Source organism: Ochotona princeps, chromosome 18 (assembly GCF_030435755.1).
Source record: "Ochotona princeps isolate mOchPri1 chromosome 18, mOchPri1.hap1, whole genome shotgun sequence".
NCBI classification, from domain to species: Eukaryota; Metazoa; Chordata; class Mammalia; order Lagomorpha; family Ochotonidae; genus Ochotona; species Ochotona princeps.
Genome location: NC_080849.1, coordinates 49,225,904 through 49,240,413, shown reverse-complemented (window position 1 = coordinate 49,240,413; position 14,510 = coordinate 49,225,904). Strand labels below are relative to the sequence as shown.

Genomic DNA, 14,510 nt, shown 5'->3' with positions numbered 1-14,510 from the left:
TCTTATACATTTAAAAAATGTTTCTTGATCATGTTTCGCTTTTTATTCATTCCTTACTTTAGATCCATTTTTGTCTTTCATTTGATTTCCTTATTAAAGCTTTTTTACTCTCATTCTTACTAAGCTTAATGATTACGTTATGAACTTTCACTGAACAGAGCATAAATCTGTCCTACTCCTGTAAGTACTAACTGTTATATATAAAATATTTATAGTCATAGGGCAAGTGCAGTGGTGTATCAGACTAATCCTCCACCTGTGGCACCAGCAACCCATATGTGCACTATGTGTGTTCCAGCAGCTACACTTTCATCTAGCTCCCGGCTAACAGCCTGGGAAAGCAGCGGAGAATGGCTCAAATTCTTAAGCCCCTGCTCCCATGTGGGTGACCGAGAGGAAGCTCCTGGCTCCTGGCTCCTGGCCTCAGATCAGCTCAGCTCTGGCTGTTGCAGCAAGCTGGGTAGTGAACCGGCAGATGGAAGATATTTCTTTTGGTCTCTCCTTTCTATAAATCTACTTATCCAATAAAAAAAAATTTTTTTCTTAAAAAAAAGTATATTCTTTCAATTTCCTTTCCTTTGGAAAGATAATTTAACTGTATTATGTGAAAACAAGTGTTGGAACCCTTTGTCTCAAAACTACAGATATTAGTCCCTTACATTCTGGAAATGGCTGCAATTAAAGGAATGTGGCTTGATTCCCTCAAATATAACATAAAAATAAAATTTAATCACTTAATGAAAAAGTTTTGAAGATATGGTTGTTTGCATGACTAAAAATTGATTTTTCTTTGATTTCTGAAAATATAGTAAATGCTTCCAATCTGTAGAAAGAAGACTTTCATCAATATAGGAAGATCTTTTACCTGTTATGTTATTAATGTTTCTAAAAGTCCACATATGCTCAGTTTTCCACAATATTCTTTGGTATCTTTTTTAAAAATATATATATTTTTAAAAGACAGTGCTCCCAACCAACGTTCAATCACCAAAATCATAGCTAAACTGTAATCATAATTTATTAATGCAAGAGAGAGACATGAAGGCTAGCAGCTCTGTAATTCGCAATAGAATACTGAAAAGAAGTCACAGTAACACAGTACGCTTGAAGATAATGAAGGAAAACTCAAGCAATTCATGGTCAAAATCATAGAAATCAGTCAATGGCACTACAACTCCATTAAACAAGCTACATACAGCAAACACCAAGACTGCTAACTTCACCATTTTAACTAAACATTATCCCAATGACAGTACTAAGGTACTCAAATATTCAATGTACTACAAACCAGTCCAGACTATTCTATTAAATGTCTTATCAAGCAGTTCAACACAAATTATTTCAAACGAACCTGTGTAACTTTCATCATCATCTGACAAAGGCACCTCTCTTTTCAACAGTAATTCCAACTCTTCTGTGTCTGCTACATCCACAGGGCGCTCCCCATGTTTATTAGCTTGAAATGGGTTTCCACCATGTCGAAGTAATAGTTTCACTATCTGTAACATTAAACCATAGAAGTTATTTCCTCCCACATATATCATTTCAACCTTTCTCTTGGTACATAACACCCTTGTGTTCTCACATCTACATAATCAACCATTCCTGTGTCTACCTTAGCAATTATTCTCTCAATTACATTTTAACTGAAATTTCTCTTCCAACTGATGACCTTATTGTTCCAAAAATTATAAACAGGGCTCCACAGATTTTAATCTCATCATTTTCTGTTTCATTTATATCAACAAAAATATGTTGTGCTTATTAATAACTGCTGTTCCAAGACATGCTGATAAATCAGTAAGCTCCCTGGTCTTTTGAAACGTGTACTCTAAAGAGAACTTGAGAAGTGTTGGTTAATGTTAGTTATCTCCACTAAGCATTAGGGAATCTTTAAAAAGATTTTTAAATGTGTAATACTTGCATATTTTTACAGAGCACAAATCAGTATTTCAACAAGTATAAACACTAAAACCCTTAAGGCAGCCTTTCTATTTCCTTGTTTTTCAAAAAACCATTTACTTGTTTGAATGGCAGAGTTACAGAGAGAGAAGAGAAAGACTGGAACTCTTCTACGCACTGGTTTACTCCCCAAATGGCCATGACTACAGCGCCAAGTGGAAGCCAGGAGCTTCACCTGGCTCTCTTACTCATGTGTTAGGGCTCAAGTACTTGGACCATCTTCTGCTTTCTCAGAAGTATTAGCAGGGAGCTGGATGGGAAGTGGATTAGCCAGGACTCCAAGTTGTGTTGAGCAATGGCTTTACCTGCTCCGGCACAACACTAGCCAGCCCCTCTTTATCTTTCCTCTGTGTCTGGAAATGCAGCTAAAGGATGGAAGTACTTGGGACACGAAGACCAAGTTCCTGGGTTACCCTAGTCCTAGCAGCTGCAGCCATTCGGAGAGTCAATCAGCAGACAGATGAGCTCCCTTTCTCCAATTCTGCCTTCAAAAATACATAAATAAATAAATAGACAGAAGGGTGTAGCAGAGAGGCAGCGAGAGAGAGAGGGTGGGGGGGGGGGGAAGGGAGACAGAGAAAGAGAGATGAGTCAAGAGCTGCAGTTGAACCCACATAGTCCAATACGCAATGGAGGCATTTTAACTCCCATGCTAAGTGCTTACCCCCTATTTCTACTTTTGTATTAATTACTGTGAAATTTTTCTTAGAGGAGCTTTCCACACCAAACTTTAGGGTTCACAAAACCAGGGTCTTTATGAAGTTAGCTCTTACTTCTTTTTCATTTGTTCCCCTTCTTAATGTTCTTCATTTCTGTATTTTTCACCCATTCTTGCTTAGGTCTTTTTTTTTTTTAAAGAAACAAAAAATCCACTTGAAAGCATTACAGAGTATAGAGAGAAAGCAAGACAGAGATAGTCTCTCCTTTGCTTCCCTCCCCAGACAGCTATAAGACTAGGACTGGGCCAGGCCAAGGGAACTAAGCACTTGGACTATCTTCTGCTGCTTTCCCCAGATCATTAGGAAGGCGCTGGATTGGAATTCTTGAACCAGTGCCATTTGGGATATCACCAGTGTAAGCAGCAGCTTTACCTGCTACACCACAAGGCAGGCCACAGTTGGATTCTTTTTTTTTAAAAAGATTTATTTTTATTACAAAGTCAGATATACAGAGAGGAGGAGAGACAGAGAGGAAGATCTTTCATCCGATGGTTCACTCCCCAAGTGAGCCACAATGGGCCGGTGCTGCTCCGATCCGATGCTGGGAACCAGGAACCTCTTCCAGGTCTCCCATGCGGGTGCAGGGTCCCAATGCATTGGGCCGTCCTCGACTGCTTTCCCAGGCCACAAGCAGGGAGCTGGATGGGAAGTGGAGCTGCCGGGATTAGAACCAGCGCCCATATGGGATCCCAGGGCATTCAAGGCGAGGACTTTAGCCGCTAGGCCACGCCGCCGAGCCCTACAGTTGGATTCTTAAAAAAGCCAAATTTTTACAGCTCATGTCTTCTTTGCCGTTAAAACAAAATAAAACTAATGGAAAAGAAATAAAACAGAGTAAGACCTTTTGTTCAAAGCTGCTTCCTCCTTGTCTTACTGATGTTTCTTTTCTTCACAATCAAGTTTCTGTTAGGAAGTTCATTCTCAGCAGCCTGGGCTTTTTCTCCATTGGCCCTTTGCTCTCCTAGGGTTAAGTGCTAGCATCAGCAATGCACATATTAAGAGTGCAGCAATTTGGGTCCCAGCTCTACTTCTGATTCCAGCTTGCTGCTAATGCAGGCCTTGGCAGAAACAGGTGACGGCTCTATTTGCTAGGTCCCTGCCACCCATTTGGGAGACCTGGACTGTGTTCCCAGCTTTCACCTTGACCCAGGTCTGACCTAGATCTGGTCATTGTGGATATCTGAGAGTGAATCAAAAGATAAGAGCTCTTTCTGTCCCTCTCTCTGCCTATCAAGCTAATTCTTTTAAAGGAGAAATAAAACATGTCTTTCAAAAGAAAGTTTACACAAATGCTCTAAAACAGATATTTAATTTCTCATTAAGGTAGCAATTTCAAATGAGATACAACTCATGAATTTATAACGAACTAAATACAGCAAAAATGTTGATTATTGTGGAAAATCTGAGCTATAACAATGTACAAAAATGAAACATTTACTCGTGATTCCAACTGTTAATAGTTTGTTACACTTTAAGTTTTCTCAAGTTTCACATGTTCACAAGTCTACAAGATGAGCTAGTTCTCCAAGGCTGAGCTGAACAACTGTCCCCGACACTTGTCATGCCACGTCAGCCACCAAGGTGCTGCAGAGGGTGGAGGAGAGGCTAGTCTGTCCATCTCAACTGGGAACACATCACATCCTGAGAGTCAGTGCTGCACTTACTATTGGTTTACAATTTGTCTCTCCTAAATTAAATGTGAGTAAATGATGACTCGCAAGTCAAATCTAGTCAGTTAACCAAGGACAGTCTGTATATAAAGTTTAAAATGGCAGGAAAAGAAGGGAGAGGCAGCAGTGAGAGAGCGAGGCCTATAAAACCACTCTACCCTGGTGAACCCTTTGCAGAAAGCATCTGCCTTGCCCCATTCTTGGTCAGGGGCTGGTCAGTGCTTTAAATCCAAAAGGCTAGTTTTTTCTTCTATTTTTTTATTCCTGTGAGCATGTGTCTTATCTCTTCTTGCTATTATTTTATTGATCTAAGAGATTCATTGAAGTGAAAAATATTTAGTCATTGTAAAAGTTAGTGTATAAATGCAGTAAAATTTTTATGAGCTCCAACTTTTACATTTTTAGGCTTATTTACTTAAATAAGCCCCCAGAATGAGAAAACAAAATAAAGAATGTTGATGTTCCTCAAAGATTTCTGTTCTCTTCAGGAATTAATCAACAAATATTTCCTGCCTGTGATGAGTCAAGTATAGCTGGTTAATTCAAACATACTTGAAAAACCCTAACACAAGTAACACTATAGAATTATTTATTCATAAAAAGGACTTCAGTCAACATAAGGTTGCATAAACATGCAATAAATTAGTAGTTGGTAAAAGTGTGATTAAAAAATGATATTGTATAGGAAGAGAATAAAGATAGTACAAAAATGGGTATGATGAAGTACTTGTACACTTGCAAAAATCATGCTCTTGATCTAAATGATTCAGACTTGGGTACAGAATTTATTTTCCTGACCCTCCTTGCTTAGTAATGCTTTCTGGATGGTTAAGGCAGTTGTCACTACTACCGAGTGAAAAGAAATGCAACTCTCTGTGAGAGGCTCAGAGGACAGAACAGATCTTCAGAAATGCAGTTTTTGGTATTTCTCATTATTCCCTCCTCCTCCTCAGGCAGAAGTGAATAGCGGAGAAAACAGCTCTCAATAGCATTTGAGTTGTGCCTCCTACTATCTGAGGCATGTTGGTGGGAGGAAAAGCAAAGGGCTCTTGAAAACAGCATGCCAGTCTTCCTCTGGAAAAAGACTAGAAGTTATTGGAGTCTTTGTGAGTACATGAGCTCAAAGGTCACTTCTGGAAATATTCTGCACCTCTGTAATATTCAGAAACTTATAGTCACAGAAATGTTTTATTTAGAAGGCATACTTAGTTAAAATTTTACTTAGAAATCAGAAAACGTTTCTATAAATGAAGGAAAATTATTTGTCTTCAATAAGACTTTACTTAAAGAATAAAAGGCACATATTTAAATATCAGAGCCAAAAATCAGTTTGATAATTTCAAAAAAAAAGAGAAAAAAAGTCCACATGTCTTGTAATTTCTAACGTTTAGAATCAGAAATGGGACATTCTTCCTATCCGTACCCCATCCCACCTATCTATCTATTAATCAATTTACTCTCTCTTCCTCCTATCCACACCAAGTAGTTCCAGAGTCAGCAACAGAAACCACCACAAAACACCTACACGCATGGTGTTCAGTGGAATGCAGGAAATAAGAGTAAACCACACTGCAGTAACCAGTGCAAGTAAGCACTACCACACAACTAGGCACGTATTTAAAGGAAAGAATGCTCTGATGTTAAGCAAGGAAAGTTTAGGAAAAACAGTATGTACATATATTTTCATTCAGCATTAGAATTTCTTTAGTGAGGAACATTTAAACATAACTTATAAAAGCATGTACATAAGAAAAACATCACAATTTCTATTTTTATTTCTAAAATAGTTTGGTAGATTTGAAAAAAAGTAACATCTTTGTATCTTTTACCTTTGATACGTCTATAATAGATTTCAAGATTTATTTAATGTACAGCATCAATTTTTCCTTCAAACTATCCTCTTTAAATAGATGTTATTTATGGAATAATGATGAAGAAACAGATATTCAGAGAAAAACAGTAATTTGACTAAGAACATACTGCTAGTAAACTGTGCAGGCCAAAACTGACCCATATCTAAACTGCCTCCAAATTTCATTTTTGTATCAACCACAATAACATGTCTTTTCTTTTTTTTTTTAAAGATTTATTCATTTTATTACAGCCAGATATACACAGAATCATCGGATGGAAGATCTTCCTCTCTGTCTCTCCTCCTCTGTGTATATCTGACTTTGAAATAAAACAAAACAAAACAAAAAAAAATAAAACAAAATAAAATAAAATAAAAAGACAGGCAGCGAAGCAGATAAAGCTGTTACCTGTGACACTAAAATAAGGTATCTTGATCAGTGTCTCAACTACAAAGCTATAAAAATGCCCATCCCTTGAATTTGTATTTGGTAATACGCAATTTAGATTATGTCCTTTATTATACTTACATCTCTGTGCCCACTACTGGCAGAATCATGGAGTGGAGTGTCATCATCTAATCCTTGTGTGTTAACATCTGCTCCAGCTGCTATCAGTATCTTAGCCACATCATAATATCCAACATTGCAGGCTTCATGCAACGGTGTCCAACCTAGAGTTAGAGCATCAACTTAACACATAGTTCCCAAGCACTAATTCCAAGACAAAGGCTTTTCAGATACATTCTATGTTTGACGTACCAACTCTAAACTGCACAGAGCACGAAAGCAAAAAGAAAGAAAGAAATTTTTTAAAACAAACACCTAAGGATAATCATTTAAACAAAGTTCATTCAGCCTATCATTTCCACTGGGGAAAATTTATATCACCAACATATTAAGCATTCATTCCCAGCATCAAATACACACTAGTTTTAACAATCATCTGAATAAAAGGGAAAAATAACAGAAAATGGAGGCAAAATATAAATAAGCTTGTTTGGAGTCTTTCAGTACACAAGGGTTTTATTCAGCAATAGAAGGGTTTTCTCCTGTTTAAAAAAAAATCATTCTTTATAGTCATTTTAACTATAACTAATAATAATAACTTTAATAATAAAAGGTTACATGTTCACAGAAAGCTATTAGAAACCACTAAAAGTACAAATAAATCCATATACTTACTTAGATGCAAATTTAAAAAATCCAGCATACTTACTAGTTTTCCCCTATAGTTAGAAAAATGTTTAATTTATTTCTTCCACTGCATCAAGCTGAAGTGACTCCTTACATCACTATTCTTATTCTACAGGATGGTATGTGCTCATCAAATACACCATCATTTATTTCAATAAGCTCCTATCGGCAGGGGTTTGGAGGACTGCCAGTTTTCAATATTAAAAACAATACTACAAGAACATCCTTATAATTAAGTCTACCTATAAAAAATGACAGATACTTAACACAAATCCTTAGGAGTGAAACTCTGAAAGTGAAACTGTTTTCAAGGCTTTTGACAAGCAATATGAAGACCTATTTGTTAAAGCAGACTGTATATCACTGCTTTCCCCATTCACCCCAAATACACAAATCAAACTCAGATGTATCAATCAGGGCTACCAGGACAAACAAATCAAAATCTGTAAAACGAAATATAAAAATATAATTTTATGAAACAAACAAACAAAAAAAGAAATCTGCTCAAATAAATACCAGAGTTGAGAACTTACAAATGAACAGGTCAACTGATAAGACTACATAAAAGACTGAAACTCCAGTATAATAAACACTATAAAGTGTGGCATACGCCACAATGAAAATAGGTTACCTGAGGGCTCTCTTAAGAATACTTCAGTTGCTAAGAGTTGGGCCCAGCATGGTAGCCTAGCACCTAAAGTGCTTGCCTTGAAGGTGTCAGGATCCCATATGGACGCCGGTTCTAAACCTGGCAGACCTGCTTCCCATCCAGCTCCCTGCTTATGGCCTGGGAAAGCAGTCAAGGACAGCCCAAAGCCTTGGGACCCAGCACCTGTGTGGGAGATCCAGCTCTGGTCTCCTGGCTTCAAATTGGCTCAGCCCTGGCTGTTGCGGCTACTTGGGGAGTGAATCATTAGACAGCAAATCTTCTTCTCTGTCTCTCCTCTCCGTGTATCTGACTTCCCAATAAAAATAAATATATCTTTAAAAAAAATTTCAAAGCCAAATGAAAACAGACAGAAGACTTCATATGACAACAAGATGTTCTACTGTTACTACTGAGAAAAATTCAAACAATTTTTTCACTTGTCATACTGTGAAATAATTAGGTTGACACACTTAGCTTTAGTAAAAAAAAAAAAAAAAGACCAAAAACAGGTTCTCATATATTCTTAATTGTAATATCAATTGATACAGGATTTTCTGGTGGGCAATCTGCCTTTACATCAAAAAATTTTAATGTTTATCTTTAGATTGAGCAGTTCCAATTACCCTGCAATACTAACTTGACTATACACAAAGAGGTTTGCATAAGGTGCTCACTACCATATTGCCTATACAAATACAGCAATTACAAATGAAAGATATGTTGTTACACACACACACATACAGACACAAACATACAGAAAATCTGTCAAATCTCAGGCAGTATGCGGAACCATATTGACATAAATAGACTAATTTCACCTCTTTAAACAAAAGCCTATATACTAGCAACTGCTCACTTACACATGTAATAATGAAAATACATGATAGGATAACCTTCAGATGGTTACTATTTCTATGGAGGAGAGAGGGTAGGACAGTGTACTCTGAAATTAAGAGGAATTTCTATATTATTCTCTGCATACTTTTAGTGTCTGAAGGCTGAACAGTAATAATGCTTTGGTATGCTAATTGAGTTATTAAAATGAAAATAGCGTAATTCTTAGATTTTCCATGTTCACATTTATAAATGTTCTTCAGAGAATTTGAACTTTGAAAACATTATATATTTAAAGTCACATTAATAGATTCCTAAACTGGATTAAGCTCTATAGCATAACACATCAACTAAAATGTTAAATATTAAATATATAAAAATCTAAGTCATTATTGACATCAAATTGTAGCAGAGCTCAGGGTTTTATGTCTACATCCCAAAAGGTTTATAATAAAAAATACTTGTAGAACCTTTCCTTTCAGCAATAAAAGGAAATGTGCTTAAAAATTTAGTTTATGAATATTGGTCTGGAATTAATCTCTCTTACCTGCAAAATCCTTTACATTCACATTTGCCCCTAAACTTATTAATTCTTTGACTTGCTTCACATCTCCTCGAATAGCTGCCATGTGTAAAGGAGTTTCACCACGCTCATTTCTTTTATTAACTTTATCTTTTTGTCGAGATGAAGAACTGGGAGTTTTCTTCTGGGTTGGTGTGGTTTGTGATGGGTGATTTGGTGTAGAATCTGCAATAAAAAGTAATGAAAGTTCTAGCCTATATATTTTGTATACTTATTTAAAGATTTTTATGGGTAATGTGCTAATTCCCTGGAACACAGGGAATATCTTTCCATCCTAACAACCCAATACTTGACTTGGATTATATATTAATAAATTGACCCAAATACATGAAATAAATCTTCGTTTCAGGTAGTCAAATATCATATCAAATAAAATACGTTACTTTATCAATTCACAAAATCAGGTCAAAATTAAAATAAAGTATTAAGTATAATATTTTATAGAAGTGTTTGCCGAATGAATAGTTTGGTTACCTACCAAAAAGCATGTTTTTACTGGGCTGTTACTCTAAGCACTGAAGTTGATTGCTGGAGTAAATATCTTGGACTCAAAGCATTAGAATTCTCGTCAGATTTTAAGCACAAGTTAAAGTCATGGATGGTTTTAGGTCAGTCTTGGAAAATGCCTATAAAACTTAGAAAGCCCATCCCTGGCTGATACAGGTATCTGGGGTGTCAGCTAATGGACAGATTTCTTTCTCATTCTATGAATCTCAAACAAATACAAGTATTTTCTAAAAGGGTTGAAATCTTGTCACTTGCAACAAAAAGGATAACAGTCGATCAATAATTGAAATAAGCCAAACACAGAAACATTAAGGCCTGCATGGTCTCTCTCAAAAGTTTAAGTTGATTTCATACAAGTTAAAAATTAAATAATGGTTACCAGAGGGTGGGAAAAGTAGAGAGGAGGAAGAGATGGGGATGTGGTTGATTAATGTGTATGAAACTGTAGTCGGACAAGCTGAAAAAGTTTTAGTGTTGCACTGTTTATTAAAGTGACCACAGACAATAATGTACTGTTTATTTCTCTTCAAACACAAACAAACATACAGACAAACGTTTTGAGTGTTCTCACCATAAGGAAATGTTAAGTATTTGAGGGGAAAGAACAGTCTATCCTGACTAGATATTGCGTCTAATGTCTAATGCTTGGACATTAGACAATATATCTACATGTAGTGAAACACTACATGGTACTCTATATATAAATGCAAGTAAAATTTTGTTTGAGGCCTAAGCAGAAAGACAGGGACATAATCACACTCAGGGAAAGCAATAACAAGAACAAACACCCTGCTGTACTCCTCATTGCTGGCAGGGGTTGAGTCCAGAAACTCAACCTCAGTCTCCCATATGAACAGCAAGGACCCAGATTGTTGAGTTACCACCTGATGTCACCAAAGATAACACATCAGCAGGAAGCTGCAATCAAGAGTGGAATTGAACCCGAGGCACATCAATATGTGATGTATTCCAAATAGTGTTTTAGCTATTACACAGAACACTAATCTCAACCATTTTTGTAGGTTAAAATTTTTTGTTTTAGCTCTGTAAAAATATCTTTAATTTGGTCAGTCTTCACCAAGTTGGAGGTAGAAAAGGTGGGAGTAATCGAAACAAAATATTCTGCTTTAAAAAGGAAGCCCTCAGGAGCCAGTACCATGGCACGTACATTAAGCCTCCACCTGTGGTGCTGGCATCCCATAGGAGCGATGGTTCAAGTCTCAGCTGCTCCACTTCTGATCCAGCTTACTGCTAATATGCTTGGGAAAAAACAGTGAAATATGGCTGAAATACTTGGGCCCTGGTACCCTTGTGGGAGTCCCAAAAGAATCTCCTGCTTTCTCGCTTTGCATTGGTCTAGCTCTGGTTGTTGTGGCCTTTGGGAATAAACCAGTAGAGTTTAAATTAAAAACAGAAACAGAAACAAAAAACAAAAAAAAGGAGACCCTCAATAATTTAAAAGGTATTTTTGTATCATGGGAATTTTATCCTTGTAAAAATCAACTTGTAACAATTATAAATATTATATATATATAAATATATATATATATGGGGTACAACTGATATTTCAACACATGTACACATCATGTACTGATCAAACCACAAAACTTAGCATTTTCATGTCTTTATCATTTATTTGCAGCCTTTGAGCTCCTCTCTTCATAAAGTGTGAGTATTCAAAAAGTTCACAGTATATATTAAGAAAAAATACATACTTTTCAAAATTTGCTTGCTCCAAAATAAGTTAACTTTTTAAAAAAAGATTCATTTATTTTTATTTGAAAAGCAGATTTACAGAAAGGAACTTTAATCTGTTGATTCACCCCACAAATGGCCAGGGACCCAAGGACCTGAGCCATCCTCTGTTGCCTTCCCAGGTCACAAGCAGGGTGCTGGATGGGAATGGAGCAGCCAGGAAACAAACTGGTGTCCCTTTGAGGTGCCAATGCTACAAACGTGCTAAGCCACAGTGCTGGTCCCTAAAAGTGTCTTTTCCCATGAGCTTTATACAGTATCCTCATATATTAAGCTATTGTATTTACTGTCAGCCTACTGTGTGGTGGGACATTAACCCTATTCCTTTTATGTTTTTAGTACTTGTTATCCAGTCTCCCTCTATCTGCATCCGCATTACTCCAAACACAATCCCTCCTCTCCCCCACAGCTTCTAACCTCTAGCAATCACTGTTCAGACCAACTGGTTTCTTTAGTTTTCACATGAGAGAGAATACGCAGCATTTATTTTCCTGCCTGGCTTAATTCACTTAAGATAATCTAAAATGTTTTTAGAACTGAAAAATTAGATAAGCTCATACTCTGCTTGAAACCATGACACTCAGAACTCGTAAAATTTAACTGTATTCCACTGAGAGTTAGTATCAGGGACAGGTGTATGATTCATCAATTTGGTAATATAAGCATCTTACTGCCTGGTCTCCAGGCCCAGCTCTGCTCTGCTTCCACCTTCCTGCTCTCGTGTACCCCACGGGTCAGCAGCTGGTGACTCACGTACACGAGTCCCTACCACATAAATGGGAAACTCAGAATGAGGTTTTAGCCCTGCCCAAACCAGTTTGTTTTTTGAGCATTTGAGAAATAAAACAGCAGATGAAGACTTTTGTGTCTGTTTTTCAAATAAAAATAAACAAAAATATTTTTAAAAGAGTATGTAGGAAAAGTTCCCAGGAAAAATATTTCAATAAATTTCATCAAGTTGTGTTGCATTCCCCAGAAATAAATATAGAAATTCTTTGAATTCAGTCAAAGGAAATCTTTTCTCCATACAAAAATGATTTATTTCCTTGTATTAGTCAATGAAAACTATACACTTCAAAATTTTTCTTTAATATTTTTAGTTGTCAGAATGCATAGCTAGGTTTAATGCTTTAACGAATAAGTATTTACTGAATGTCCACTAAGTACTGAGTGCAAAGATTCTCATTCTCGCACAGCTTGTAATCCAGTGGATGATACAGAGGATACTCACTTGCTACATAAAAAATCATTCAATCATGAACAGATGTTATAGGTAACTAACAAAATCCAAGAAAGAATCAAAAAATTAAAAGTAGTCAAAAATAATCACGAAAACAAGGCTGCCTAGGAAAAACTCAAAAAACACGTTCAGTCAATGTTGGCGGGCGTCACCTGGACTGTTGTCTCTTGCCGTCATCTGCATAAGAAGTGCCATCTGCTTCCTCTCAGACAGTGGATAACCAAAAAGGATGCTAACTGGCGTAGATTTCTTATTCCCAGCTTCCTTTTTTGTTTTCTTCTTTTCGGGACCTTCTTTCTCTGAAATTATTATAAAACACATAAGAACTCTAAATAAATGTATGTAGGTACTCAGAAGCAAAATAAAGGCAATTTTATTCACATTTGCTATCCATGTATAAGGAGTATGTATAAAATAAGCTAGTACTAGATATATATCAGTATAAAGCAATATTCTTCTCGAATGCATAAAACATTCTTAATTCAGAAAACTAGTATTTGGAAACTTATTCCAGTAAAATCTATATTGTACTGATCTGTTCTATTAAAATGTAACTTCTTCAATAATGTTTCATGTATTCCTTAGTAGTCAGCCCTTGATAGCCACAAGAAATTTGTTCCAAGACACCCTTCCACCCTCCCAAGATAGCAAAACCGATGCATATTCATGTCTTAAAAAAGTGTGTAGTGTTTGCATATAACCTACATACATCCTCCCCATAAGCCTTCTATCAACTCTGGATCACTTACAAAATCTAACACCATGCAAAGCTACATAAATAAGTTTTCTACAGTTTTATTTAGGGAATAACAAGGAAAAAATCTGTACATGTTCAAGGCAATCTTTTTTTCAAATTTTTTCCATCCACGATTAGTTAAATGCATGGACACAGAGTAGACCATATTACACCTTTGAAACTTCTCTTTTACTATGATTTCATTCTTCATTACTGGTAATTCTATATACTAATGCAGACTCAAATGACTCTCATGACAGCAACACTTTATACAATCTTCTATGAAGACTCCCATGTCTCACTATACTAAACAATTACTGCAAATAAGCAACAAATCCTTTTATTCTTGTCAAAGGACAATACCTAAAGCTGAAAATGAGAAGTAAAGCTTCTGTGCAGCTGTTTCACAGAACCTTTGAAAATCTAAAACTTTCCAAGAACTTCAGGAGATTTTATTTATCACAAAGCACTTAGAGTTAGCTAATTTGGAAAATTCTTTGGTAATGCAGCTACCTCCCATTAACTGCCAGAGAACTCACCCTGACTTGGATTCCATGGGTAGGAGATATAAATGTCTGTTTTTCTTGAGAACTTCTCTGGGAGTTAATGCAGGTGTTTGGGCAAGCTAATGTGGAGGTCTGCCTATTAAGCCATCTAGGCATCTATTTGTTAGGAAACCTTATGGAAAAAATAGAACTTCCTGATCCATGCTTGATAGCACATGTAGAGAGGGGCTACAAAATAAGTAAAATAAATATAATTAAAAATAGGAACTGAATCTGAAAAAGGTTAAGTTAAAAAAATACAA

General features: G+C 36.3%; 1 protein-coding gene across 6 annotated transcripts in view; it reads right to left on the bottom strand.

Moving 5' to 3' along the window:
- ANKRD12 (ankyrin repeat domain 12) overlaps positions 1-14,510 on the bottom strand; it is a 110,709-nt gene that overhangs the window by 47,734 nt on the left and 48,465 nt on the right. For all 6 annotated transcript variants that reach the window (XM_058676910.1, XM_058676914.1, XM_058676913.1 and 3 more), the window contains 4 exons: positions 13,119-13,265; positions 9,429-9,629; positions 6,733-6,875; positions 1,352-1,499 (listed from right to left, as the gene is read on the bottom strand). In XM_058676910.1, the coding sequence (XP_058532893.1) occupies positions 1,352-1,499; positions 6,733-6,875; positions 9,429-9,629; positions 13,119-13,265 (639 nt within the window). The remainder of the gene's footprint in view (positions 1-1,351; positions 1,500-6,732; positions 6,876-9,428; positions 9,630-13,118; positions 13,266-14,510) is intronic.